The sequence below is a fragment of the Apis mellifera genome, linkage group LG9 (genome assembly GCF_003254395.2).
Source record: "Apis mellifera strain DH4 linkage group LG9, Amel_HAv3.1, whole genome shotgun sequence".
In the NCBI taxonomy this organism is placed as follows: domain Eukaryota; kingdom Metazoa; phylum Arthropoda; class Insecta; order Hymenoptera; family Apidae; genus Apis; species Apis mellifera.
In genome coordinates this window covers 9,126,782-9,154,584 of record NC_037646.1, presented here as the reverse complement: position 1 = coordinate 9,154,584, position 27,803 = coordinate 9,126,782, and the positions used below count along the sequence as shown (strand labels likewise).

The 27,803-nt window shown below is 41.6% G+C and overlaps 1 protein-coding gene across 4 annotated transcripts in view; it reads right to left on the bottom strand.

Annotated features, from left to right (window-relative positions):
* LOC724358 (neuroligin 1) overlaps window positions 1–27,803 on the bottom strand; it is a 72,412-nt gene that overhangs the window by 14,293 nt on the left and 30,316 nt on the right. For all 4 annotated transcript variants that reach the window (XM_006561837.3, XM_026442829.1, XM_006561835.3 and 1 more), the window contains 2 exons: window positions 2,982–3,131; window positions 763–957 (listed from right to left, as the gene is read on the bottom strand). In XM_006561837.3, coding sequence (XP_006561900.2) covers window positions 763–957; window positions 2,982–3,131 — 345 coding nt within the window. The remainder of the gene's footprint in view (window positions 1–762; window positions 958–2,981; window positions 3,132–27,803) is intronic.

The following is a 27,803-nucleotide window of genomic DNA, read 5'->3' as shown; positions in this document are numbered from 1 at the left end:
TATTCTTCCCCGATGACTTTACAAGAAAATCCAACGTGTCTTCGGGGGGGGAAACGTGTGCAGTCTTTTTTTTAAGGAAAGTCGATTTTATCGCAATTTTTAATGGTAATCGCTTTCGAGTTACGAAAGAATCTCGAGCGTCTGATCGGATGAAGGACCTATTCCACTTACGAGACTCGCAGACGTCGGGTCAACGAATTCAATTCTGTTTAATTCAATTCGTTTCGTTCTTCGTTGTTTGTACTATTATTTTCATTTGCAAAATTAATCAAATTAGTGATTGCACGAGTTGTTTATTTTAACTTGAGAAAATTACACTCGAGTAAAGTCGCGTTTGAATATAAATTTTGTCTCGAATCTCGAGCGTCTGATCATAAAGGATCCGTTCCACTTACGAGACTCGTAGAATCAACCAATTCAATTTTATTTGATTCAACGTTTTGTTTCTCCGTTGTTTGAAATTTGTAAAATTAATCAAATTACCGACTGCACTGAGTTGTTTATAAATGTTATTTTATCTTAGAGAGAATTAAATTCGAGTAAAATCGCGTTTAAATAAATTTTGTCCCGAATTTATCTCAAGCTCCATCGACTCGAGTAGAAGCGATGCTTAAACTTCGAGCTTCTAAAATCGAAGTTTAAACACGGGGCTCTTATCGATTTCACGAAAATGGAAGTTACGTGTTCCCCGGCACGAAAGTGTTCTCTTAATATTCAGGGATCGCAAAAGTCGCAAACACGCGACGCGGCAATAACCGTTACCTTTCTTATTAGCCACAGGGCTGATAAGCAGCAGGTTAGCAAAAATTGCACCTGTACCGTGGCCGACCAGTGTAATACTGTTCGGATCGCCGCCGAACTCGGCTATGTTCTCCCGTAGCCAAAGCAGCGCCGCAATTTGATCCAGAAGACCGAAATTGCTCGCTGTGTCGTCCCTGATCCCGGGCCTCAAGAAACCTGCCAACGATACAAATGAAATAAAGATGAATAAAAGTAAATCCAATCGAAATCATCTTTAATCAGAATTCTAACATATCTCAAAATTTAATTATCGATAAAGTCGTTTAATCTCAAAGTAATTTCCAATTTCTAATAGTAGACATATTAAATTCTTTGAAACATATATTTGTTTCACACGGAGAACAGTTTACATTCATAGCTGCACTCTGCATCGAGACTTACTTCTCTTTCTCCAGCATCCTCGTCATTAATAAATTATGAATTCTAATTATTTTGAAAATGAGATCGTTGCATTACGATTTCTAAGCAATTTTCAATCGAGTCTTGCCACTATACATCCTAAGATTTTGAGCGGAAGAGTACATTTCTTTCGAACGAAGTATTTGTATTCATGGCGGACTACATCCGAGACGACATCAAGCACGGACGCAAAGCTTGGCACAGGATGCGCATCTTCTCTTTTTTATTAGCGCGAGTATCCTCGTTATCCATATTTCTCTCCCGTTGTTTCGCAAAAGGTTTTGCTCAAGTTATTCCGCGATCTCCCGCGAGCCAACTGTACCCAACCCAAGGAGGGAAGAGGGCGAAGTTAACTAAACGCCTTTCCCTAGCACTTTAACCTAATTTATGATTATAGTTTCGCGGCTGCTTCTTCGTTTTTTTTCCCTCCGCCATCATTTTATCTCTTTCTCTCTTTTTCTCTCGTTCCTCTTTATCCCTCCTTCCAAACTTTCAAACTCCAAATTCACCACTGGTCGGATGACGTCTCGCGACGTCCATCCATTTGCATCGCGTTATCATTTTAGGGAAAAGAATAGGCGGAAGTCTCTATTCGTTGCGAATAGGGCAGCTGCGAACGAGGTGCGAGGTGGATGGGGAGTAGTTGGAAAAATATGGAGCAGGCCACGGGAAAAATGGTGAAAAAAGGATCGATGAAAGTTTCGGGGGCAAAAAGGCCGCCTTTGTTTCGCCGCAGATTGTTCTTTCTTTCTTTTTTTTTTTTTCTCTCCTTCTTCCCTCTCCCGGAACAATTTTCCTTTTTCTCGGTTTAGAAAACTTGGATCGACTCGAATGTTTTACGCCTCGGCTTCTACAATCTCTTGCCTCCGCGTGTCGATCTGATTTTCATCGTGCGACGAATAATAACAAGATTACAACGTTGTTCTTTTTAATCAAAATGTCTTATATTCTCTTTTTTTTATTTTTCAAGAATCGTAGACGATTTTCAAGCAGCCTCCGTTTTTTTTTTAAAGAAATCTGAAAGGCAGGGAATTTTAATATCAATAAAAAAAGAAATATCGAGATAGCATTCGGTTTTATAAGAAACGTTCCGTTCGGGAAATTAATCGAACTGAGAGAGAGAGAGAAACCTTTCAGGTTTTACGGTTATAAAAATTGTGAAGGAAGTTGTTGGGAAGTAGCGTTCTAAGATCTCGTTATTTATGCGGACGGATCGCGAGAGATATCGGGAGGCGATGGCGGTTGTCCTGGCTGCGAGATGATGGATCGATAGATAGTCGCACGAGAGAGAGAGAGAGAGAGAGAGAGAAAGGAAGGGATAAAAAGAAGTTGGTCGAAGATCAAAAAGCCGATGGCGCAGCGAAGCGCGAACGTTAATGAAGCAGAATTCCTGATTTCATGCAACGCTGCCGCTGGTGGCGTTCGCCAAGATTTCATAAATTCGTATCGAGACGATGTCAGTCGAGGACTTTACCCACTTTCAACGAAATTTCGAGCGTACCCTATTCGTATTCGACTCGAACGTGCACATATGCCTCTTATTTTCAACTTTTCATCTTTCTTCGATTCTACTCGAATACGTAAACTTCAACGTAGCGAAAGTGCTTGACCTATACTACTTACTTATTAATACTTTCGATATGAAAGAAGAAAAGAGAAACGAGATACCTTTGTTGCTCGTAATTTTGTTGCGGAACAAGAACTTTTGGTCCTAATTTGACGATTTATCCTTATATAATTTTCAAATTGAAATTATTCGAGTATTTTTCAAATCTACTTACCAAGGATGCCCAGGCGAAAGTTGATAGTGACAAAGACGACGTTGCCATAAGCTGCCAATATAGTGCCGTCGTAAGGGTTGCCGCTGTTCCATTCAAAGCTCTCTCCATGAATGAACACCATCACGGGATACTTCCGCAGAGTCTTTTGACCTTAACAGAGAAGGATGCGCGTTATTAATGTCAACCGAGAATTATCATCGTTTTACTTCCATTTGTTGCACGTATTATACGTATGTGTATATATATATATAATACGTGCACACGCGTACATCTTCAATTTCATAATACGTATAATGAAATGTAATGGAAAATTCATTTGCGAATATTTCTTATACTAAATGCAGCAATGCATTTACCCGCTAATTATAATGGAAAAACGATATGATTTATAAACAAAGGATTAAAACCACGATTAATTGATCCATAGATACTCTATAAAATTAATGTCGCGCATGGATGACGAATTAACGTCGGGATAAAATTTTCAGCCACTATTCAACGAAACCAAACCGGATTTGTATCATCAGATTGAAACGACTAAAACAGGGATTAATAATTTTTTATTCAAATTTTCTCGTTCACTTTATTCGATTCGATCAATGAAATATTAAATTCGGAAAATTTTTCGTTACGCAAGATTTATTTTCGAAATAATTCTAAAAAAAAAAAAAAGAGAGAAAATACACCATCAATAAAGAGCATAAACTTTTCAAACCATGCCTGCAATGGGATTATAACAATTATAAATTATATATATATATATATACATTCATTTTCTTTTCCATTCTAACCCATTCTCTTCTCTTCATCGCCAAAGCAAATCCTCTTAGATTTACACCAGTCGAAAAATTATCATCGCAGCCCGCCTACGGGCAATGGTACACTGACGCGGGAACACAGCCCAGTTTCAAAATATATCACCCCCGTCCTGTTCCTGAAACTATTCACCCTGAGTTTTCGCTATTAGGCTATCTATAAATTCTTCTCTCCCCTCTCTCCGCCCTGTAGACGACGTAGCTTCCTTTTACCGAACGATCCACAAATTAGACCAGAACGAACACAAGTTCCCCTACCCCCTTTCGGAGATTTATATCGGTGAATCTGTTTTACACGATTTCAGTTTCCGTCCAACCTCGGCCCTCACGCTTCGAGGAGCCCGATCCTATCCAGAAATTAAATCATACGCGTCTCCTTGGAGGGCGAAAAGATTAATCGCCCTTTGAAAGTAAACGTGCTTTCCTCCCCGCTTTGCCCGACACGTCCACCCGGCGAATAATTATTGCAGCGAGAGGAAGCACCGTTTCCACGGCATCAACAGCCAACTCCTATCCCCTAGTATTTGTTCGCAAATAACCTCGCCTCCCATCCACGAGATAAACGTTCCTTTCGAAAGGAAGCCAGCAGCAGAGATCGCCGCTTCCGTCGGAAGACGTCGCGTTTTATCTTTTTTCCCCGGCGTTTAAAGGGAAGAGGAGGAGGATGGGACGGGGAGGGTTTTGCACGTGTTCAATCTCTTCCTTCGCAAGATGCGAGGAAGGGAGGGGAAAAGGAGCGAGCACGTTATTTATCTTGTTAAAAGTCACGAAATTCGTGATGGACATGGGTGATGGAACGACTCGTTTAATATTTAAAATAGCCATTGACAGGATTTCATAGGAGGCGTTGTACTTATCCGGTCGAGCAGTTGACCTAAAGTTCCGGTTGGAAAGTATGACGAGCAAACGAACAGGAAACGAGAGAAACGCGTGGGCATGATCGGATTGTTAACGCGTTTATGGACGAGATATCGTGTATTACGAGGTGGCGAATTGAATTGTTCCATTCTTCTCATTGAATGGTGACAAAAAAAAATATTTTTATATCAAGATTTTATCTTCTGGATGTCTTTATTACGTATAATTATCCGTATTGTCGCAAATACGATTTCGGTAATTTGATATCAAAGGAAATGTAATTGGAACATTATTCGGCGTGAATATATTCTTCGAATATATAATAATAATGGATGGAAAAAGTGAGGTACTCTCGTTATTTAATCTATTATCTTTATACCTCGTTTCTTTTCCCTCGTTAAAAATAATTAATACTCCCGATATATTTTTAGATCTCAATAATGAAAATTTATTATCGTTAGAACATAGAGCAAAAAAATATCGTGGAACCTGCCGATGAAATACCAAAAAAAAAAAAAAAAAAAGGAACAATAGAATTTTTTCTTCGTTCCAAACGAATGAAATTTCGAAGAATCGAATATTTTTCTTTTTTTTTCTTTTTTTCGCGAATTATTATATTCGCGTAAGAATGCGCGCGCAGTGATACGGCACCATACGAATATTCGAGCATTCCATTCACCGGGAAATTCTTTCGGATGGGACGTCATGGTGGCACAGGGTCGAGGAGAAAAACCCGTACAACACGAACAATGGGAATATCAAAATTATCGCGGTGCACCTGCACGTACTACAAACGATCCATTGATTCTGTGGACCGCGCACACAGAGCGGTGAATTTTCACCGAAGCCACGGCAGTAAAAACGCGATGGGAAATAGGTCGATGCGATCGTACGAAAGCCACTCGCGCAATAATAAATGCATCGTATGACCACTTCCATAAGATCGTATCGACCTATTTTCTATCGCGTTTCACCCTAAATAGTCGGGTTAAAGGGAAGCCACGTGCTACTTTCAATCGATTGTTTGTCGTTCATCTTATAAAATCGTGAAATTAACGAATAAATTGGATCGCATCGTCGATGATCGATCAGTACTCTTACGGATTTCGAACCGTAATAATGATTTCTGCTCTTCTCTAAAAGCGAAAGAGAGAAAGTTTCGACGACGTAGTCGACTTTCCAAATTATTCCGAAAAATATATGTATTTGAAAATGTTTTTAAGACATTATTTTAAGAGTTCTCTATATCTTCTTCTCCTCGTAACATCTTCTCAAACTTCAATGCACGTACGAACAATCATAGACGAGGTTATATTTACGTCCATATCGCGAGAGAAATTTCAACAAGGAAATTTCCATAAAAATTAAAATGCCGATCGTTCAGGTCCTTCAGGTGAAATTGATGTATAACGGATCGCGCCTGGGGATATGTTCATCTTGGACGGCCTCGCCTCGAAATCGAACCGGTTCCCATAAATCAATTGACACGAATCTATATCCTATAATAAAAGGAGCAATAGCGGCCCATAGCTGCCAGCAGGCAAAAAGACGAGATAGCACGATGCACTTTGCGCTACATAGATATCGTGCAACTCTGCACAACGTGAAACATATTATGCGCTTAAACTTGGCCGGACGAGCCACGTAACGTAGCGATATTTAACACCGACTATGAAGAACCGATCCACCTATTGTCGTGCCGAAAAACGAAAATATTCCGAGATATTAACGTTCATCGTTTTTCTATCATTTTTTCCCTCCAATTTTTCCAGAGAGGAATCGATTTATAATTAATTATACAGAAATGACAATTATGACTCAGCTATTACTGATCCGCATCGTCTCACGCCCATAAGAACAATACTCTAAAATTATCCATGATATTTTTAAAACGAATCAACGATTTACGGTCTAGCCTTACCTTTGTGCGGAGAGATAGGAAAAGGGGGAGAGGGTCTGGTTTTTACCGGGGATCATTTTTATCGGCCCTACGGCCCCCGTCGTTTCTGACCGGCGTCGGATAAATATTTATGGCCACCCCCGTATATATATACCGTATATATATATACACGTTCAGGCGTCGATACCCTCGTAACTCAACCGTGGTACAGCCGATTTCTCTTTATAGCCACCGCCAGGCGACGAGTTACAGCTACCGTTGAATTTACGGGGGAGGAGGGGCCCCGCCCCGCTTTAATCCACCCCTGTAATTGCCCACGGCCTCGAAACGCGACGAAACTCGGATCGGGGAGGGGAGGAGGAGGAGAAGGAGGAACGAGGAGGAGGAGGAGGACGAGGAGGACGAGGAGGGGAGAGAGTTTCGAGGTCGACGACATCCACCGACGTCGCCGGTTTTCGCGCAGACGGAAACAATGCGGGAAGGTTGCTTTTCACCAAGGCTGGGACGGAGTGTGGGAGGAGAGGGGGGGGTTGGAGAACAGCCACGCTTCCGCCACCTCGTGGCCGAGGCAGGAAACTTTCCTTGACCGGGGTTGCCCAACCTTCGACCAGATGTCGGCACGCGCCGTGTTTTTCCCCTCTTCGCCAGGGGGGACGATAGGCTACGTATTCCCTTGTGCTCATCGATACGTTCCAATTGGATTCGAAGGATGAATAATGCGGGCTAAACAAGCTACACGGGCTGGAACGGTATTGGAAAGTGCGAACGAGGTTAGTCCTCCCCTCGATTGCACCTCCGAGGGGCAAGAATTTCTTCGAGGGGAAAAGGGGGAGGGGGGAGGTGGATATCGATTCTTCGAAATCGGAGCAACGACAGGAGGAGGATGAAGTTTACGAGGCGTCGATAGTTGCTGCGATTCTGATAATAAATAATTGGAAACCGTTGCGGTCCTGATTCTATCGACGATAGATCTCTCTTTCGTTCTCTGCCGGGAGGGAGAAATTGTTTGCAGGAATTAGCAGTAGAAATTAATTGCTTAAGCAAGAAGAAAAATTCGAACGAGACGAGAAAGAATTTGAACGATAAGAGAGATTGTTTTCTACGTAAACGAACCTCATTCGAGATCGACGACGAATAAAGCGGCTTAATTTTATTCGAATACCGAAACTAATTTTCCTCTTTTCGAGATAATCTTCGGAAGCAAGATTGACAGTTAACAGTCTGTCTTATTATCGTGTTATAAACGTGATATTTCGGGATAAATATATAAAAGTGTCGGGGCAGAGTTCAGTCTCTTAGCATTCGTGTATAAATTAATATCCGAGCGGTCTCTTAGGTGGGCAGATTGCCCATTCGCGTGGAAAACGGGCGATTTTGACAGATCAAAAAGGCCTGTCCGTTTAATGGATTAAGTTTACGCCCAAGGGAAGAGAAGGGTACACGATGGGGGGGGGGGGGGGAGCTCGGTTATTTTCACGCGCACGCGTTTTATCGGATGTCCCCGTTGCGCTCGTATATATCCGTTCCCCGATTATTGAAATATGCAAACGAGCTAATTAACTAATTAGATTTGTGGTACCCAGATGCGCTCGCGACGCGATCAACGATAATTGTGAAACTCGGATTAACGTTAGTCCGCGAGAGTAACTTGGAAAACGACATTGCCTCTCTCTCTCTCTCTCTCTCTCTCGTAATCCCTCGATAAAACGGTTTCGAGTTTTTGCGGTGAACAGAAACTTGCGCGTGAAAATCGATTGGTTCCCCGGCTGTACATTATTGACCACTACTACTGACTAGCGTGTACAAGTAGTACGAGTCAATTATTCGAATATTCCAAAGCCTTCAGAGAATACGAAAATTCTGTTTCGAAGATTTTTGTCCCGAAAAATGAAAGTTTCGCGAGCTTTACTTTCTTCGAATAATGCTAAGCTATGTGTTTCTCGCTTTTCTCTTCTTTTCCTTTCTCTTCCACTTAGCAAAAACGCACAAGTGGAAAATCCAGACGAGCTCGAAGGCCGGCGTGGAACGCGTGGTTGGAACACGACAGAAGCCGTCGTGTTTTCGTCCTCGTGGCTGGTTACTCCCCCACGTGCGGTGAAACTCGTGGTTCGTTGCTTGTTACGTGTAGCAAGTTCACGAACGTAACGGGGGGGGGGGGGGGGGAACGTTAATCGAGCATGAAACGGTTCAACGCTATAACTGTATCGCAGTAATGCGCGCTTGAGTTATATTATGGTTATGGGGTTACAAAGTTCCAACTGCGTAGCAACGCGGGGTACTTCTGAGTTTTAAGGGTGGTAATGGGAGGCGAGCGAGGTTAGATGCGAGGGGAGGATATACACACTGGCTGCACTGTATAGCCGCGCCATTCCTATTATATCTGCCGTTTCACCGAGTGATCGTACAACACTCGAGTTATACGGTGGCGTTATTAATCGCATCACCGTTCCACGTAATCCCTTTTCAAACATCTTTTTGTTTAGTGCCGCGCGATAATTTCCCACTATACTCTCCAGCTATAAGAAAAGTATTAACACGTCGTATTTATAAAATATAACGGACGATAAAACAAGTTTACTACTCTCTCTTACCACTCTCTACGATTCTACGATACTACTTTTTTTACCATTAAAAATATTTTTCAAATCGTTGTTTTCCCTTTCGTTTAAATATTCTTTCTCCACCGTACACCTTTGTATCGTACAATTTCGTAGCGAGAAACAAATTTACATTTCATAGAAAAGACAGGTTCGACCCTGTCGCAGTGGGGATTCGATCCGGGGAGTTTCCCGGCCGCAGCCGAGAACGCTAGCCATTGTGTCAACCTCTCGTTGGGGAAACAAATATCTTGAGACGGTGCTTGAGCATCGTGGACGCATTGTGAAACACAAGCGAGTTGTTTCAATTGCAAAAGACGGTTCCGACGCGTAATAAGGTTATGTTCTCCACGGTCCAGAGGGCGAGCAACGTCAGAGATAAAAAGAATTTTCTCCAAGATGCGGTTCCTTTTTCTTCCCTTTTTCTCATTTTTTCTTTCTCTCTCTTTTTTCATCTTTCACTACATCTTCCTCCAGAAGTATATAGAGAGAGAGAGTACACGGTACAGACGGCACTCTGTACGAGCGCAACCGTCGTATTACATTCGTCGTCCGCATTTTCATCTCAAAGAATTATGGCCCCTTTGAAGGCTTCTCGACCATTCACTTTGGAGTCTCTGGAAATCCGTCGTTATTCGACTTCGCATGCGAGTCGACCGAATGCCGTGCATCTTTTATGCCGAGTCGTGTGCACCTTCGAGTAACTACCGATTCCGTGAGGCCTTGCGCCATTCCAGAAGGAAAGAGGTGCTTCCTCGTTTCGGGGAAGGAAAGATATGCCGGTTGACCGTCGTATTCGTTTCTTCGAAAGAAATATGCGTCCTCTCCCCCCTCCACGATGAATTTGACGGACGGACCTCGGCTCATCTTTGACGAAAGAAATCGCTCGCATATTTAGCATGTTGTAAATACTCTATAGAAATTTGAATTATTAGAGATATCGAATGAATTTTACATTTTTCTAAATTTCCATCGTTTGAATATATTTCCTTCCTTCTCTTCCTCGTTATCACAAACCTATCGAAATTTTAATTATAATAATAATAATACGAGATATAACGAGATCGCGATAACGACAACAAGGTTGAGGCTTCAAATAATTTTCGCCGGCAAACAAATTGGAAAGGTTTCGGGGGAGAGGTTAAACCTCGGGGCCACAAATGGATTCGTAGCCGAGATCTTGGTGAAGTTCGAGAAGGGGGAAGCGAGGAATTGACTCTGCCTCCCCTCTCCGTTCTTTCTTATCTTGGAAGCGAACGGCGAGGGAACGGGAGAGATCCGAATGCCCCGATACGAAGGTTGCGGTGTAGATACACGGTCCGGTAAAGCCTTCCATTATCCTGCTCGACGCTATTCAATCCGTGGCGCGCGTATTCCGACGTATTTCGCGGATCGTCTCGGCCAGATAAAGCGGCGGCGTGCCTCTCCCCGGCCTCCCCGTAAACAGATCCGTTTATCAGTTTCCTCGCGATAAACTCGACCTGGCCCCCGAACACGAACGGGAAGATCCGTCATCATCCGGGCCATTGCTCGCATCCTCCCTCCCCTCCCCCGCCCTCTTTCATCACTTTCACAGAGAGAAGATACAAAATCCCCCGAGAAAGGAATGAAACAACATTCTGGAAATCCTGGAAGGAAGCGGGCTTTACCCAACAGGATTTCGAGAGTTCGAGGTTCAAAGATTCCCCTTAAGGGATGCTTTTCGGATTATACCCCGTTGGAAACTTTAAAGTCCGAGCGATGGAATTTATCCCCCGAATATTTTCCACGTTTCTTTCGTCTCGGGGCTGTTAATGGAGGAGGAGGAGGAGGGAAAGAGAGGCAATAACGGTCGTCGTTCAACAACCCCTGCGTCGCGTCCGATGACGGCTCCACTTTTGTGAAACTGCGGCAAAGTGGAAGTGATAGGGTGCGCATCTTTTTGCCCCTTTTCGTTTCATTTTCTATCCGATCCTCTCCATTTCCGGCCTGTTATTGTTTTCAGGCGTCCGCCGCGTCAAAGAGCGAAAATATGTAACGGACGAACACGCGTCGCCGCTCTCCTTCCGATTCCATTGAAAATTTTAATTCGTCGAAACGGACGATTAACGTTTACTCGATGCTAATAACGAGTGTTGCGCCCATAACGAGGCGGTTGTTTTTTTTCTCTTTTTCTTTTTATTGATATTCCAATCGAGGAATATTCCAACGATGGAAGTCTATTTTTTTTATTTATTTCTCGTTTATTTATTTACCTTTTTATTTACCTCCAATTTCAAGCGATCTTTCTTCTCGGAATTAGATAAAAAGAATTTGAAATACACGTCAGAGCACGTTCTCGCTCAAATGGCAATTCTCGTTTGAATGGTATACTTTTAACATTCGTTAACAACAAGCATTCCAGAATATTTACGTGAAATTAATGAAAACATCGTGCCGTTTAATTTACCTCGATATTTGACGAGCTTGTTTCTATTGACTTTGACATACGCATTAATTTTGTTTATTACGTAGTTAGTTTCGTGTTTTTTTTTTTTTTTTATCTCCAAAAAGATAAGTGTACCGGTAAACGATAGAATTCGATTATTGCGGGTCAAATATTGTTTTTGTTTTATCGAGTTTTAATTAATATCGAGTGTAAAAAAGATAATATTTGCCAAAGAAAAGCATTTCGATTCGCGGTATTTCTTTTTTTCTCTTTTCTTTTTTTTTTTAAGATACATAGATTGAGAAAAATAATCGTAAAAATTTTTACCGATCCGGATACGTTTCGAACGTTAGATTTACATATCCCTTTGTCAATCCAAGTATTTAGAGGAATATGAAGTTCGTGAAGTTTTCCAGAATTTATAAATTTTTTGTTCGAGAGAGCTGTCAAAGTCGTGTAATAAAAATTTTCATATAAAAATTCACAAGTTTTTCTTGCGCATCGTAAAAATATAAATTGAAATTTGTTTTTCAAATGCTAGTTTTTTTTTTATCGTCCACATTTATACGCACACATATATACATATAATATCATAATTGGACAAGAAGAAAATTCCGATGTAAAATATATTTTGAAAAAAAAAAAAATCATTACCATTCGAACGCATTCGAATAAAATTATTAACATCGAAAAGAGGATGAATTAAATTTCAGATGAAATTGCAATTAGAATTGCTTTAGAAGGTTGGTTTATACTTTGATATAACTTCTTGCCTCTTTTAATTATCCAATCCTGGCTCGCCTCTGAAGACTCTGACATGCAATTTCGAATTCAATTTAATTGCACCTTCCAATTACAAAAGGGTTCCTAAAGCTACTTGTTGATTCAGATCCTTCCTTCCCGAAGATCTGCAAGTAGAAAGGACTGTAGAAACCATTGCTTTAATCCAATCTCTTATCCATTTCCATAGTTCAACATTTTTAATAAGATTATAATATTTTTTTATCGCGAATGAAAGGGAAAAGATTCGTGTCTACAACGAATCGTCGTCTCTCACATTTTCCTATCACTTTTATAACATTTCGAAATATTCTATTTTTAACAATGCTCCTCAAAAAAAAAAAAAGGAAATAAATTACGAATAAGAACGTAGCCAGTCAATTTATCGCTATCAATTCAGTCGGGGGAAAAAATTTGAATATTTCACGTACTCTGGTAATAAAATGTAACGAAAAACCATCATGTCGGTACATATTCGAATCCGATATTCCAACGGCAAACCAACTTTTCAAAAAATATTTAATATCGTTGAAAGCAAGCAGGCAAAAAGAAAAAAAAAGAAAAAAGCGTAAAAGCATCCAAGACAATACACCTTTAAAAATCATCGCCTTGAAAATTACAACCGTTCATAACCGCGATAATTTCTGATTTCGTTCCATCGATAAAAAAAGAAAAAGAAAGAAAGAAAGAAGGAAAAAAAGAAATAATCGAAACGATCGCATAGCAACGTTCCCTCCTCGCGCAATATCATTTTTCTACCCATTTTCTCAGCTCCTAGCTCGTTACCTTCTTCTAATTAACTTCCGGACGGGAGGCGAGAATCGTGGGGAGGAACGAACAAGCGAATATAATCGTCGATCGAAGCTGAATCCGACCTCTTTCTAACCTCTCTCTCCCCTCCCCCTAGGGTGGTGGTGTGCCAGGGAAACGATGCGGGCAAACCTAATAATGAGCGGCATTATTAAGCGTAATAACGTTTTCAGATTACCCGTTTAAATGCATGAAGCGAATTGTTCGCACGCGCATCCGAGTTATCTCCAATATTGCGAAGGAGAAGGAAGATCCCACCCTTGTCCGGATATATTTACGCGCGAGCGCCACGGCCGCGATAACCGGCCCCCTCCCCTCCTCTCCCTGTCCCTTTTTAAAAGCCGAGCTTAAAAGCTTTTCCACCGGCGTCCAGCGTCCACCCATCCCCTCCCCCGTCCGGAAAAGAAAGGGAAAAAAAAGGAGAAAGAAAGCCTCGCACAGTCGTAAACGCCACGAGGTGACCACCACCACGACTTTCGGTGAATACTGATGCCAACCGGCCGCCGCAGAAATTCTTCTCGGCTTCCTGCCAGCCAGGGCAACCCTCCCCCCTTCTGCTCCCACGTACGACGTGATGCATCGCGACCCATCTCGACCGTGTGCAATTTTTTCGCCCTCCGACCACGTATTCTACTTACGTTTCACACGGGAGAAAGATATTGGGGGGCGTATAGGTGAGGGTCGAACGAAATTGGATTAATATCGATGTTGAATTTTCAATAATTTCAGAATCCTCGTTTTAGTTAGGGAGGACTCCACTTAGAGAGGATTTTAAATTCTAATTTTTTTTTTCACTTGTTAATTTTCGAATAAAGATCGAAACGAGATGGTTAAAAGGGGGAAAAAAAAGAAGAAGGATTTAAAGAATTCGTGAGGATTTTTCTTTTTTTCATCAACTATCAGGAATAATTTAATTAAAAGCGAAGAGGTACGTAAGGGTACGAGAAAAAAAAATATTATATACGAGTTGAATCGTTTATCCGAAAGGAAATTTCACGGCGGAGAGCCGTGCGTGTAACAAGTGTATTTCTCATTGAAACTCGGTAATGCGATTTCGCGAAGGGGGCGAGAAGAGGGGGGGGAAGAAGTTGGAGGGTCGTAAAGTTTCGGTATTTAAAACGTTTGCTCGAGCGCGGGGAACGTGGCGGGGAATTGGACTGAAAATAATGCATCTTCCAGCGTGTGCAATATTGTCATAATTGAACGGTCCGTGCGGTTGACAAATTAAGGCGGCCGGTTTCCGCGTTGTACATGCCGCGCCTGTTTCCGTTTAATAAATGAAGCTAATTAAACGAAAAATAAAACGGCCGTCCCGCGTTGTTCGCAGTGACTATTAATTATCCCGATCCCGGGGTCATTATGAAATTCTGCCGCGACATACAAAAATTCATCGTCCGAATCGCCTCTCGACTACTATCCTCGCCGTGTAAAATATTACTCGCGTAATTTCCTAGCTGCTTAGGAGCTTAATTCGCGAATTAATAATCTCAACGCGGTCGAAGGAAAAAAAAAAAAAAAAAAACCGTACCCGGTGAAGATGTAGAATCTTCTCTGCATCTCGTTTAAAAAATAGTAGTAGAGAGAGAGAGAGATAGAAAGAAAGAGAGGGAATGGGAATATCGATAAATCAACATGTTTCGAGATAAGCTCTCATCCCCAGCCAATTTAAATATCTCTGGAAAATTTGTTACAAGAGCGAACGGGTATCCTGGACGAAATTAAAATTGGATAAAATCTGATAGAAATCTCGAAGAAGGATTTTAACGTAATTCGTAACCAAATTTAAGCTTAAGATTACCGCAAATTTGATAATACGTGCATGGAAACGAACGCAGGAACAAAAGGATTTCCAGAATTCGAAATTCCGAAGGGAGGAATGGTGAACCGAAGCGATCGATAATTAATTCGACCTAGCATCGTTTTAATTTTAATCCCATTGTCTTCTCCGGTTTATTCGACCGGTTCGGATAAGCCGATTCCCTGTATAAACGATAATCGAACGTAAATCATAACGGGGCAATTAACCGGGGGCAATGTTTCGATCGATGACGAGGAGGAACGAGAGAGAGATGGTGGTAAAAAAAAAAAATCCGGCTTATTCGAGGAACGGTGACGAATTCGTTGATGTTATTCTCTGACTAGGCGGCCGCCACCTAGGCGTGTGATCTATTTCGTCGGAAGTAGGATCGATCGATTAGCAGAAAATATATAGCGATTGACGTGACGCGGCGGGTGCATCGCTCAACCGATTGTAACGGTATCGGCTCGTAATTTTGGAAAACGACGCTCCAGGCAGCCTCGGCTGTTACTAATACAAACAACCGGGACACCGATATACGCTTGTCCGTTCGAAATTGTCGGCCCACCCTGTGCAATACCCGCTTCCTCCTCACCCCCAATGGCCTTTAATCATTTCCCCTTTCGTTCCTTCCTTCCTTCCTCGTTCCTTTTCTATCTCGCAACCAGAAACCCATTTTCCTTGCAACAGTCGTTGCTCGAAGCCCAATTTTCCATTATAATCTATAAAAAGATTTTTGATCTTCGAAATTGGCGAGATCCGAGATTACCGTTTTTCAATCAATACTTCATTCTATTTTCGTGGAGAAACAGAAGAGGAGATATTTTTTCTTTCTTACTTTGTCTGCGCGAATTTGTTAATTTCCTTTGATAAGGCGTCATGGAATTGTTTCTAGAAATTATATAAATATTTTCATAAATTACAGAAAATGCAATTTGATATTGCCAATTTCATCGATCATGCATAGAATATTACGTATTCGTATCTTCTAACCGCAAAAATCCGCCAATTAACCACATGATCAGAGGCTGCCACGGATTACAGTACACGCTTATGCGCACGATTTGTTCTGTTATTTGGACGAAAAGATTGCTGTTTCAAATATAAAAATTTCTCTATTTTTGGTGGTCAATCATTTCTATTATAGAATATTACATAAAACTTCCGAAAACAGAATCCATCTCCGGATCTATCGTGATCGAAAAAAACTGATACCAAACTCCTTCAACTGTTCCAATATCACGTGATTAATTAATTAATCGCTACGTAATTGATTCGATCAACAAGAAACCGAACGAAGAAAATATTTTTTAAAAAATACATCATTTAATACAGGAACAAGGAACTAATATTTAACACAAGGATGGGCAATCTTATTTCGTCATCCAAATAAGGAATTCGTCTAAATTCATTTAAAGAAAGAGAAAAAGGTTATAATAATATCCGGCCCCGAAACGTTCGATCGTTTCGATTGATACCTGGATAATGATTGCTTCCGGCCTCTCGCTTCACTCTCCGCCGGTTATGGCGCATCGCCGCGAATGAATTAACGGTGCAATTAATCAAACGCTTCGAATAATGAGCGCGCAATGTTACAACGTTCCGGCGAACTCGAACGAGTGGACGCGACGGGCCTCTGCCTCTGACGCTCGCTTTTCGCCCGCGTGTTAATACCAGCCACGAAGGGGGTAAACCGAAACGGCGGTCCGCGGCTCGTACATATAACGACATTTCGATAGATCGACGTATTAATGAGCTCTGACGCTATTTACTTTGCCAGAGGACTATAACGAGATAGGATATATATATATATATATATATATATATATATGTATCGTATACCAAATCGTTTCCCTTCTTCGACGCGACGATTCCTCGCGCTTCGTCGACCGGTGAAATCGTGTCATCGGGTTCATTTGACGCGTCACGCGCGATCACCGCCGCGCCTCTCGAAATTAATGCTCGCCAATTCGGAATCCTCGAAATTCCCATTTTACCCTTATCGCGACACTTTAATTGGAGTCATCCGTGGAGCCCGTGGTGAAATTTCAAATAGGATGGAAAAAAACTCGATTATGAACGCGGTGCTTTTGTACTTTTTTTTTCCATCCGCTGTGTATAAAATACGATTGACAATGGGGGAGGGAAAAAAAAAAAAAAGGAAAAATACGAGAACGAAAGAAATAAAGGAACGGAAAAACTGGCGGAAAAATAGAAACCGCGGAAAATGTAAAAATGAAAATATAAAAAAAAAAAGGAAGGAAAAAAAGAGAGAGTAGAGAAAAAATCATTCGTTTAACAAGCTTTGTAGATTTATCGGAGTGAAAAACGAGCGTGGTATACATTGGCGGTATAGCTACTTAAAAAGAACGACCGGTTCTGTTCTCTGTTGATTGACAAATTGAAGGATTTTCCGTATCATTTCTCTGTGAAATAGGCGCGATCGTTAACGTTTATTCGCGGTAAATTTACCAAAGGCGGATAAAAAAAGAGGGAGGAAGGGGAGGGTAGGTCCATCGTTAAAGCTAAAGGGAAGAAAGGAAAGAATTATCCCAGAAAGGTAGAAAATTTTCGCGTTTCCGAATAGGAATTCGGAATCAGGTTGCAGTGTATCGTTTATCCCCGGCATGCTCGATAAATCGCCAATGCGTTTCGTTCATTGATCTGGGCCCGCGGTTATATTTCATCGTGTTTCCGATTATTCCGGACCGATTATAATTGTTGGAATTCGCGGCAACTTGAATAAAAGTTCCTAATGCGATCGTTTCGCGGGACCGGCCAATAATTTTGCAGATCGGCCGGCCGTATTTCCACCGAAAATCCCCGTGAAACATGTACACCGGGTATCGTCCCGTTATCGTTGGACTTAACGCATCCTGATAATTACGAGTCATTGGAAATTGTTTATCCGGGCAGGATTTGAAATTCTTTTCTTCGAACGATTCGGGCGCAAATGTGAACGTAACTCCGACGAATCGCTGCTCGCCTCGATTTTGCTCCGACGAAAGTTCGACGGAAGCGAGTAAAAAAAAAAGAAAAAAAAATGGAAGCACAACGATATCACGAGTGGTTACGAAATTAGCATCATAAGCGATCGCGTGGTGAAATCGTGCGGCGCCGGTTTTTTTTGGACCGTGTATTTGATATTTATGAAAGTGGCTCGTTCGAGTTGAACGCTTGGATGATAAAAGTGGATTTTTAAAAGTTTTCTAAAGAACGGCAAGAATATTGAATATTTATGACCCTTCTTCTACCTTTTCTTTCCCATTACTCGACGGGATTGAAAAAAAATTGACGAGAAACGTGAAAGAGGAATTCGAAAGAGATTCGAAGCGATAATACGTGAAGAATGGATCAATTTTCTGACCTGTAATCCGATAACTTGGAAATAATTATTCTCTTCAACGATGCGTTTAATTCCCCGGCTTATAGAACTGTATCGAGGTTTAGCATACTCCCTGTCGATAAGCTATCGGTAACGGGAGAGATAAACCTGGTGGCGGCGTTGAATATAACGAGAAGAAACGATGACGTCAACCAAAGACGCGGGAGCGGCGACCTAATTTTTCATCCCGCGACTTAAAGAATGCGCGAGGATTGTAAAAATCCGGGGCCTCCGAACTTCCTTTCTTTGTTCTCATTGTTTCCCTCCCTCCTATTTTCTCCTTCCGGAACCTCTGATTGAACCAGTTACAATCGGACCGTACATAATTAGGGAGGATATTTATACACGCGATTCCATCTCGTATCGCCATTATACCCTTCCCATCTGAAACGATGGCCGAGAGAAATGGAGCAGAAATGTAACGTTGAAAATGACGAATATTTTCTGAAATAATAACAATAATAATATCCAATTAACCGTGCAACGACGAAGGATAATCGTTTCATAATGCAACATCTACATGCATAATCAAAAGATAATACATTTGAGAAGCGGCGTTGAAGCAGAGCGCGAAAACGGGCCGGCCGTTTAATTTCCCCCAAAATTAATTTCGCATTAATGTAGATCTTACGTGTGCGTACGTGCACACTCGTACATACGGCGGAATCGAAATGACACGAAACTCCGTAAATCCGATATACGCGGATATTACATCGATCGATCGGGGGAAAGCCGGCGTGTATTCGGTCCGTGGCTCGTCCACGTGGAAAACGATCGACGTCATGAAAAGTTGACGCTATCATTCGAGCCTTTACTCGCCCCGTTTCACCCCCAAGAAGAGAAAACTGTTTCCCCTATCCAAAGGGAACGGGATCGAATGCCTCGAAAATTATCATCGATCCTCGGTAAGCAACTTCGATGCTGGCCAACCCCCAAGCTTCCTCCCTCCGAAGCTTTTCCATTCAATCGGCGAGAATTCATTTATTTGCCGGCTCTCTCTCTCTCTCTCTTCTCTAAACTCTCGAAGTTCTCGAGTTTCCTCGTCCGTGGAAATTCCATGTTTCGTTTGAAGCAACGTCGAATTGAGAAGTGAGGATGAACGGGCTCATTCTCGAAACTTTTTCGCGTGTTGCGTGATGGTCGAAACGCTATGGGAATTTCGATCGAAATTGATGAGGATATCGTTCTTTTATCATTCGAAACAGAATTGTTTGCATTTCTGAGGATTGCATAAATACGATTATTGGAACGATGTTTTTAGAGGGTGTTTCTATCGTTTTTTAATCCGTTGGGCGCGTGATTTATCGACGCCATAAAATTGTATTTATCGAGAAATTCGCGATACACGTACCTAATTTTTTTGGCAAAATAAGCATAGGTATCCATCTTGTCGTTAGAGGCGTTAAAGGCGCACAGAACACACGCTTCCATTTTCTTGGTAATTTTATTACGGCGACGTTTCAATGGATACGAATTTATTTCGGTAATATTTCATCGGTCCGCCACCGGTTCGAAAATATTCACACGGGGAAATAAGAAATGGCGCGGCTCGCCCGCGAGGGCCAGCCCGCTTTTGTGTTTTGCCGGGCAACACCAGCTTCGTCCAAGCCGTGAGTTATGACGCGAAATAACCCGTGAAACGACACGTCGTAAACTTTTAATAACGCGCTACTGAACGGACGTCTCGTGTTTCCGTTTGTCCATTGAGCTCCCAGATAGTTTCCGCGAGCGACGTGCTGCTAATTCAACCAGTTATCTTCACGGGGACAATGTCATTTTTACGGTGGCGGTGAATTATTTCCAGAAGAAAAAAAACGCGATTCTTTTTCCAAAAAAAAAGAAAGAAAGAAAGAGAGAAAGAAAGGATGGCAAACTTGACTACTCTTTCGAGAAACTTCGTAGAGAAACTTTCGCGACGAAACGTATCGAACAGATTTACAAATTTCAAGAAATTTCCGGCAAAGGAGAGATTCGAAACTTTCCCGTGAAATTTCACCGTTTTCTTCTTTTTTCATCCAAAGATCCAAATTATTCCAAGATCCATTCTAGAAAAAAATCCTACTTTCCATTATCCTTTCCTTGTCCCAAAAATACCCTCCTCATCCTCCCTACAAATCGGTCTAATTTTCGCTAACCGTACTTACACTTCCTCGCGGTACGATACTTTATCACCGAGAGAAGAAAAAGAGATTTCACTTCGTTCCGTTTCGGGACGAAGGAAGGAGGGACGATCGTTTGAATAACTTCCTCCCGCCCTTTCCCCCTCCAACATCCCTCCTAAGGATCTCCACCGAAGCGGAACGGATAACTTAATTTACAGACGGATTTAACGAATAGCGAGATATCAGGCTAAGAGGGAATAATTAAATGGGAAGCAGCCACTCGACGAATGGAAATACCTTTCGGGGTGGTATCGCCGCCGGGAGACGCGTACGACCACTTGTCCCGCCGCTTCTGATTACTCTTCGTTATCTTTGCACAGAGATCCGGGATCGAAGTTTGACCCGTGCTCAGACTCGCTCTTCGCAAACTCAAACCAAGGGACCGCGAATATTTGTCCACCGTTTCCACTAATATGTCGTCGCCGTCTCTAATGGCCTTCCTCTTGCTCCGCAGAGGAAGCATATTCTCAATTTTTTTTCAAGATTCAAGATTGAAGAGTTTTTCTGGACAGACTTGAATCTTCTTGCAGGAAAAAAGAAATGATTCCTCTCTTTTTTTTTTAAATATTTGAAAAAGGGAAATGAGACTCGTTGTAAATCGCGCGGATTGAATTTTAATTTTAGATGTTGGAACTTCATCAAAATCCTCATTACGAATCTCACGTGTAATTAAAATAATTTTCAGGTATTTTTATATAGGAGGTTAAATTTGGAAGAAGAGGAATTTTTGTACGAGTTATCGAAACGACGATAAAGACAATCGTTATTTGATTCGAATTAATTTTAATCAATGAATTGTTTCAAACGTAACGAGTGTAAAAGAGCGTAATCACGAGAGTTGCGATTCTTTGAACTCTGCAATTCTCTCGAATACTCCCTGGAATAATAAAATTAACCGATGGAGAATCAACGCGGAGATTACTTTAATTAAACGTACGAAGCTTATGAAAAAATTGCGTGCGTTTTATCTGTAAAGAGGACAATATTCGCCAACCTCTAATATTTGTCGAGTAATCGTGGTCTCGCATCGGGGGTTTGACTTTGTTGTAAACTGGTAAATTAAAATAAATAAACGCGAGGAGGAAAATAATTCGAGTGCGCATATTAACAAGAATTGTAACGAGTGGTTTTCACGAAACCTCGGCATGCAAAAGGCGAACACTCGCATTACCGTGACTGAACAGCCGGGGTTACCGAGATAAGTGCCGGCCCTTTCTGCATTAAATTACGTTCCCACGTAAAAGTTCCAGACCTACGTTTATACGCCATTACGTTTTTCGAATGAGGAATGATCATTGCAGCGTTGCGCCACTCCGATTCAACCTTGCGAATATTACGACACGACGAGATATACACGCGTAACGATACTCGATATTATTTGAAAATTTCATACGTACTCAAGAATTAATATCGTTCAACTCTCGCTCTCTCTCTCCTTCAACGGTAAATTGTTGATTGCCTTCTCAGTTATACTTTCTACGATATACACTTAATATCGAACTGTACATAGATAATATGTTTAATTCCTCTTCAAGATATTAAATATATCGAAATGAAATTTAATTACGAGAGCAGCAAAAATTACATTCGAGATCAATAGAAAAGTTGATATTAATTTTCAAAGAAACGAATCTTGGAAATCTTCGAATCCGACGCGTGGTTTCGAATAACGTTATTCCCTCGCCGGGTGAAATTTAATAAGCGGAATATTAAAGTTATGGTGGCGCGGGTCGACTCGATAAACAGGATCCTCCTCTGTGTCGACGGTATAATTAAGGGCTCATTAAGCCGGCCATTGTTCGGGGCGCGTTCGCGGCGGGGGTGAATTTTCAACGACGCCCGTCATCGACGCCATTCAACAACGACACAGCTCGAAACCGCGGTGACTTTAGTTGTTTGCCGCAATCTGGCGAGGTACGTGGACGAGGTACGCGGAAGGAAGGAAGGAAGGAGGGCGGCGGGGTGGGGCGACGCTCATTTGAACGGGCGACACAGCCGCCTCCGCTCGGTTGCGGCGTCGAGTGTCGCGTCGAGAGAAGTTACGGGGCCGCATTTACGCGACGCCGAGCTTACCGCAAGTACGGCAATTAGTCGTAGCTGCGAGCGTTCGAATTTCTCCGCGGATCTCTTTCGCGACCCTTCATCCCTCCCCGCGAATTTCATCCCCCCTCGCGCCAAACATCGAGATTTAATTCGTTTCCCCTTGGACTCGAGGGAAAGATCGGTTTCTTCGAAATTTCTCGAAGGGGAGGGAGTTTTGGAAGCGGTTTTTCCAAGAAGCTGATTCAGGAGTGAAGTTGGAAGAATGGATGTATTGGGTTGGCAACTAAGTAATTGCGGATTTCAGTTGAAGTTGATGACGACGTAATCAAAGCAATAATCGATTCGGATCGTCGACAGTACAACTCGTGAGATTGCAGAGAAGCTTCATGTATCATATACATGCATTGAAAACCACTTAAAACAACTTGGCTATGTTCAAAAACTCGATACATGGGTTCCTCACGAACTGAAAGAAAAGCATTTAACGCAACGCATTAACAGCTGCGATTTGCTAAAGAAACGTAATGAAAATGATCCATTTTTAAAACGACTAATAACTGGCGATGAAAAATGGGTTGTTTACAACAATGTCAAACGGAAAAGATCATGGAGCAGGCCACGCGAACCAGCTCAAACAACATCAAAAGCTGGTATTCATCGAAAGAAGGTTTTGTTATCAGTTTGGTAGGGATTACAAAGGAATTGTCTATTTTGAACTCTTACCACCCAACCGAACGATCAATTCTGTTGTCTACATTGAACAACTAACGAAATTAAATAATGCAGTTGAAGAAAAGCGGCCCGAATTGACAAATCGAAAAGGTGTTGTATTCCATCATGACGATGCAAGGTCACACACATCTTTGGTCACTCGGCAAAAATTATTGGAGCTTGGTTGGGATGTTTTGCCACATCCACCATATAGTCCTGACTTTGCACCATCTGATTACTTTTTGTTTCGATCTTTACAAAACTCCTTGAATGGTAAAAATTTCAATAATGATGACGATATCAAATCGTACCTGATTCAGTTTTTTGCTAATAAAAACCAGAAGTTTTATGAACGTGGGATTATGATGCTGCCTGAAAGATCATTGGTGCAAAAGGTCATTGATCAAAATGGGCAACACATTATAGAATAAAGTTATTTAGTTCCATGAAAAAATTGTCTTTGATTTTCTAAAAAAAATCCGCAATTACTTAGTTGCCAACCCAATAAATAGATCCGCTTACGTCGCATATCGTCGTAAACGATTCGTCGAAGAGAAAAAAATTATATTACCAATACGATTCAATTTGTGGAAGATTGTAACGTTGATCGATCATTGGCTAGGAACAATTGAAAAGAAAAATACAAATTTCTACAACAATGCAATAAAGCATAATTGCAAAATAAATGTAGGGATAGGAAATAATCCGAGCCAGTGTTATCCGAGGATTAAGAAACTCGTGATTCGAAAAGTTAGGTCGAATTAAAAGGGAAGAGAGAAGTCTCCCGTTAAAGTTGCGCCGTTTTATGCATCAGAATTCGAGTTACACGAGCATTGTATAAATTGGAATCGCGCGATTCGTAACTCGGTTTCTGCTTCTGGCGAGAGTTTCGTATCAAAGGATCTTCGCCCGGTGAAAATTCTCAAAGCGATCGCTAGAAGTGAGGAGCGTATTTCCGTGATAAATTAGGATTTCCAGGTTGGGAGCTGGTTTCTCCTCGCAATAATTAAGCTCGCTGGACTTCGGCCGAGTATTGGGCCGAATCCATCTCCTTCCACGCGAAGCATCTCTGCAGATTCGGCGAACCAGCTGAGCCCCTTCAGAAACTCGAAATCAATCGTTAAAACGTTCCAATACCGAATATCACCCATCGCCATTAATCCCTCGCGCGATCCTGCACGCGCGAAATACGCGTGGGTTGGTGACCTCCACGTACGGGTAAGCCGTTTCGAATTGCGTTCGCGCATCGGGATAGGATCATCCCGGTATTGCGCTTTTTACTCGTATCTTCGTTTATTTTTCTCTTTCCGCTCTTTCCATTATTCGATTTTATCGTCCCAAGCTTGTTTACAATCTCTCGAGCGTTTCCACCGTTTGTTGTTGAAAAATTTCGAAAGTATCATAACTTTTTTTAGCGAAAAATTTGGGAGGGATGCAAATATAAAATCGCACGCGATGTTATTCAGTTATCTCTTAGTTAACGCGAAAACTTTATTCTCTTACGTTCTCTTCTTCGACGTTCCACGGAAGGGAAAACTTAAGCATCGAAAGAGATAAAACTCGGAATGTTTACTCCTAGAGTAAAATTAAAGAAGAAGAAGGAAAAAAGAAGGTCATCAGAAGGTTTCTCGTAATCTTGTTGCTCACCTCGACGAGAATAACAGTAATCACGACACACAGGGGAGGGAGGAAATAAAAAAAAATTTGATCAAGCGTCCGTTTAAAAGTTTTCGAGAGGAGTGAAAAAAATTACTAAAGCGCGCGTAGGGGATCCGTATATAACGTCGATAAAGCGCGAGATGTGTCGCCTCCTGCCGGTCGCTGTAATCTCCCTGTGTATTTATAGATACATCTACTAGTAATGTAAGTCTGATATTGGATACAGGAATCGCCTCGTTTCTTACCGTTGAATAAAAGCGAGCGCGGAGACTCGAAAACAACACGGTCACGGGGATAAAACCTCATCGTCGTGCCTCATCGATCGTAATTTACAAACTTGAGAAAACTGTTCCCTTTGCTCTCTTTCTCTTGAAAATTCTAATTTTTCCCACGCAAGACTCGAGACATCTTCTCCCTCCGCATAAGACCGAAGCTTTTTCCCCTCTTTCTCTCTCTCTCTTCCGGTTCGCGCTTTCTTGCCATTCTTTGCTATGCAAATTTTTCATTGGCGCATGCCTGCCGCCATGCATCTTCGCGCGTTCCTTTTTCCCTTTCTCTCTCTCTCTTTTTCTATATATATATATTTCACCGAGAAATCCTTTCGTCAGCGCACCTGGTCCCCTCTTTCTTGCCGCGTGCCAATCGATTTCTAACGTGGTCGTTTCTTATTTCGTCCCTCTCAACCATTTGCTTCTACCCCTTTCTTTCTACCCCGCTTATTTCTCTCCTTCGAGCTGCTAAAATCGTTACTCGTTACCTTACTCCTCTCCTCCCCTCCCTCAGAGATATCGTAATTACATTGTCGTCGGGGGAGGATCGATCAATCCGGGAGCAGCATGTGTTGTACAGCGGAGATTTTGCAAAAAAGAAAAAAAAAAGAAGAAAATCAGCGGCGGCGAGCGGATAACTGGATAATTAATTACCTATTATAAACGATCGATCAATAATAGGCGCGATAAATAGCCGGGCAGATAGATCCGGGAATATATCGAAGGAAGTCGTTAATCACGACAAATCGAAACGTTCGCGTGGAAAGAGGCTCGAAACAGGGGGTGGAGGAGGGTGGAGGAGGGCCATGGTGGCGGATGGTTCCACTGTCGGCCGCAATAGTTTCGTTCGTCATTGAACACGATGCGTGTTCAGAGCGGAGGGGGAGGGGAAAGGACATTGACAAATACGAGTTCGAGCACATCTGTTAAATAACAATTCCGTGAATTATAAAATGAAAATATAATATGAAAATTTCCAATTGAAAGATATGTAGGAATGTCGCGAAACGAATTCGTTTCCATTCGTTTTATAATTCCCAAGATGTATCGAGGAAATATGACTTCCTCTTCCCTCCCCCCATCGACTTTAAGAGCGTAAACTATTTCAATATAGACGATGGCCAATAAAAATATGCGTGAAATATTTTATCGAGTATCCTATTTCCAGATGAATTTCATTAGAATCGACATATCTGGATTTCTATATATGGGGATATCTCGAAGAAACGACTTAGGGCAAGCTTCGAGTTGTAGAGAAATAAAAAATTAATTACCCGAATGAAAAGGGTAATTAAATAATTTTCGATAAAATTTCGGATATAACAATCGTCACAAGGAATTAATCTATATTTCGATTCTTTTTTTATTCCAATCTTTTCTCGATCATCCCTGTTTTTCGATCCTCCGTTATTTCCCGGCCGCTTGTAAAATTTGTGGCCGATCGGAACGTTGTATTTTTCGGCGCGCAGAACGGTAAATCATCGATGGGGCATCTGGCTTCTTAATAGGTCGCCATATATTTCTCGGCAATAAGTGGCGAACCCTTATCTCGTGCTTGATATACGGCCAAAAAGAGCCCCCCTCCCCTCCCCCCTCGTGCTACGAATCATTCAACCTTCTCGAGTAAGGAACAATATAAAACAGGCTGGCACGCGATTAGTCCATTTTCCTGGCAGTCATTTCCTCTCGTGTTCTTTTTCCTTTTTTTTTTTTTTTTCCGATATTCCACCCAACGATGCTTGAATAAGAAAGCAAAAGTGTTGCTCGTTCCGTGAATCAGCTTAGATCGATCATCCGACCTCTCTTCTTGGAAAAAATTTTACCCGGCGTAATTATATTTTTGAGTGACAAAATTCGAATATAAAATAATTTGCAAGTGTAATAAATAAATAAAATGTGTTTATCAAGCGTATGAATTTTCGAAAAAAAAAAAGTCTCGAACGAAAAATTCCATTGTAACCGAGACATAAATTCGATCTTCATCAAAGTTTCAAATCAAAAATTCGTATTTTCTTTTTCGTTTTTCGATTCGATATCCCCGTGTTGTATTGTTGTGTCATTATAAGTTCGTTGTTTCGAAAAATTATTTCCAAAATGGAGGGAGGAGACAAAAGGACGACAATTTGGGGGAAATATGGAAGAACAATTGATTCACGGGGAATCTCGCTTAAAATAGAAATCATCGAGCAGTATAACATTCGTAACGAATTCTATTGATTAAAAACGGGTTCCAACGGCTAATGTTGAATATCACGGTTCATTCACTCCCTATATCCAATATTATTGAACCGAGTATGCACATGGACTGGACACCGTTCCAGCGGTCGACCGATCAAAAATTGTTACGCGTAGTATCCTATTACGAGGTAGTTTCAAAATTGGGCGCAATCTTTCAATTTTTGATTTGAACGTTAACGAATTAATTTACGGGTAATTTGATAAACAATGATATCGAGAATTAATGCACTTGGAGAAATTAGTAATGAACAGGTGTAGAATTTCCGACAGTTACATCGTTAAATTCACCGGTATCATTGGTTACTCCAGAGAGGTTATATAATTTCCTCGGATAAATTCATAAGGGAATCGAACGCGATTGCGCATACCGCGATAGAATTGCCACGATCG